Source organism: Cebidichthys violaceus, unplaced genomic scaffold (assembly GCF_023349555.1).
Source record: "Cebidichthys violaceus isolate CVI_PGR_0920_01 unplaced genomic scaffold, fCebVio1.0.p SCAF_38, whole genome shotgun sequence".
Classification (NCBI taxonomy): domain Eukaryota; kingdom Metazoa; phylum Chordata; class Actinopteri; order Perciformes; family Stichaeidae; genus Cebidichthys; species Cebidichthys violaceus.
In genome coordinates, this window is record NW_027176572.1 from 1989181 (window position 1) to 1992098 (window position 2918).

The 2918-nt window shown below is 46.7% G+C and overlaps 1 protein-coding gene across 1 annotated transcript in view; it reads left to right on the plus strand.

The window, feature by feature from the left end:
* LOC137884392 (prohibitin-2-like) overlaps nucleotides 1-1830 on the plus strand; it is a 10571-nt gene extending 8741 nt beyond the window's left edge. The window contains exons 9-10 of the mRNA XM_068726180.1: nucleotides 826-902; nucleotides 1540-1830. Of these exons, the coding sequence (XP_068582281.1) occupies nucleotides 826-902; nucleotides 1540-1558 (96 nt within the window). The 3' untranslated portion in view covers nucleotides 1559-1830. The remainder of the gene's footprint in view (nucleotides 1-825; nucleotides 903-1539) is intronic.
* Nucleotides 1831-2918: the final 1088 nt, after the last annotated feature.

Below are 2918 nucleotides of genomic sequence, written 5' to 3' on the forward strand. Positions count from 1 at the left end.
TCCCGTGTGTCTCTTGTGTCTCCCGTGTGTCTCTTGTGTCTCCCGTGTGTCTCTTGTGTCTCCCGTGTGTTTCTTGTGTCTCCCGTGTGTCTCTTGTGTCTCCCGCGTGTCTCTTGTGTCTCCCGTGTGTCTCTTGTGTCTCCCATGTGTTTCTTGTGTCTCCCGCGTGTCTCCCATGTGTTTCTTGTGTCTCCCATGTGTTTCTTGTGTCTCCCGTGTGTTTCTTGTGTCTCCCGTGTGTTTCTTGTGTCTCCCGTATGTCTCTTGTGTCTCTTGTGTCTCCCCTGTGTGTGTCCCGTGTGGACGTGACCCGGCCTCATCTCAGTGTGGATCACCTCAGTGTGGATCACCTCAGTGTGGATCACCTCTGTGTGGATCACCTCAGTGTGGATCACCTCAGTGTGGATCACCTCAGTGTGGATCACCTCAGTGTGGATCACCTCAGTGTGGATCACCTCTGTGTGGATCACCTCAGTGTGGATCACCTCTGTGTGGATCACCTCAGTGTGGATCACCTCTGTGTGGATCACCTCAGTGTGGATCACCTCAGTGTGGATCACCTCAGTGTGGATCACCTCTGTGTGGATCACCTCAGTGTGGATCACCTCTGTGTGGATCACCTCAGTGTGGATCACCTCTGTGTGGATCACCTCAGTGTGGATCACCTCTGTGTGGATCACCTCAGTGTGGATCACCTCTGTGTGGATCACCTCTGTGTGGATCACCTCAGTGTGGATCACCTCTGTGTGGATCATCTCTCACAGAGGTCCTTTGTGCTCAGCAGCAGCTCTCCTCACGCTCCACTCTGTGTTGTTTCACCTGCAGGTGGCGCAGTCCCAGAACAAAATTTACCTGAACGCTGACAGCCTGGTGCTCAACCTGCAGGACAAAGACAACTTCAAGTGAGTCCTGTTAATGTGTCCTCTGTTTGAGTGGAGCCCTCTGAACCACAAACCGTCTGCTCTCTGTAGACTTTCTGCAGTGATATTTACACTCCAACAGGCTAGTAGTTTCCCTCTGTTTCCAGTCTTTATGCTAAGCTAAGCTAACCAGCTGGTTGTAGCGTCATATTGTTTCCTTAAACCTCTGAACACTATCAGTTTAGAGCGGTGTTCTGGTCTCCTGTCACATGGTTCTCTATTGACTTTCCCTTCAAAATAAAAGTCCTGCTCGATGAAACGGAACCATCATGAGTAGAAGAGAGAACTAGAACATGACTTTAGTGAGAACAACAGTTATGACAGCACTCATTAATCTATCGACACGTTTTCAGCCTCTCTCCTCCTCTCTCCTCCTCTCTCCTCTCCTCTCCTCTTCTCTTCCCTCTCCTCTCCTCCTCTCTCCTCCCTCCTCTCTCCTCTCTCTCTTCACTTCCTTCATATCAGTCAGAGTTTCTCTGGTTTCTGGTCACATGACTGTTGGTCTCAGATGAATCCATCATGACGTCATAGTTTCATGAGGAGTTAAAGTGAACTCTTTATTAGAGGAGACATTAATAATGAGGACATGAATAATAAGATGATTTGTGTTTTCTTTCAGTTTGTTGCTGGGGAAGTGAAGAGGACATCCATCACTCTTCTTCTCCTTCTTCTTCTTCTTCTTCTTCTTCTTCTTCTTCTTGAGTTTGTGTCGTTGGCTCACATCAGGTTTGGATCTTCTGCTACTGACCAACTCTGACCTGCAGAGTTTCACCAGCGTGGCTTTTATTGTGAAAGGTTCCTCTGGTGTCGGTAGAAGTCTCGACGCTTCTCCTCTTCTGGTTATGATAATCTGTCGACGCAGACGCAGACAAATGTTTTCTTTGTGAATAAAAGCAGTTTCCCTCGTTGACATCTGGTTCCTAGTCTGTTTCTTTTTCTGCAGACGAGTCGAGTTCAAAGAGATTATTCTATGACATCCGGTTTATTCTGTCTATATCTATATCTAATGTGTATCGAGTTAAAACGAACCTTTCACTAAACTGATGTTGCGTTCAGAGATCAGGAGACTTGTTCCTCATCTTTAAAGCCTCACAGAAAGGATCAGTGAAGGAACATGAAGTGGTGACTTTTAACAGTAACAACTGATCAAAATGTGGAACTAGTGATTCAATTACCAGTTATTCTCATTTCTTCTTCAACCTTTTAATCTGTGAAGTAAGATTAATGATTAATTAGTTTATGAAATTACAGTTAATACAAAACACAAATCCTGTCCCAACGTCCGTGATTATCTTTTGACCAAAATATGTGTTTAGTGTCAGAAATCTAAGAACACATGAAAATATGAAATATGAAATATGAAACCACATCTCAGAAGCTGGAACTGTTTTCTTTGAGTTTTGTTTAAACTAACGATGGATTAATTGCTCTTAAGTTGTTTGTGGAGCTTAAAACAGTCAATTAAATCAAGTCTTCTATGTAACCACGGTAACGTGAACAATCTGAACCTCAGGGTCCTGAACCTCAGAGTCCTGAACCTCAGGGTCCTGAACCTGAACCTCAGAGTCCTGAACCTCAGGGACCTGAACCTGAACCTCAGGGTCCTGAACCTCAGGGACCTGAACCTGAACCTCAGGGTCCTGAACCTGAACCTCAGAGTCCTGAACCTCAGAGTCCTGAACCTCAGGGTCCTGAACCTCAGGGTCCTGAACCTCAGGGTCCTGAACCTGAACCTCAGAGTCCTGAACCTCAGAGTCCTGAACCTCAGAGTCCTGAACCTGAACCTCAGAGTCCTGAACCTGAACCTCAGGGTCCTGAACCTGAACCTCAGAGTCTTGAACCTCAGGGTCCTGAACCTGAACCTCAGGGTCCTGAACCTGAACCTCAGAGTCCTGAACCTCAGAGTCCTGAACCTCAGGGTTCTGAACCTCAGGGTCCTGAACCTGAACCTCAGGGTCCTGAACCTCAGGGTCCTGAACCTGGACTGGACTGAACTGG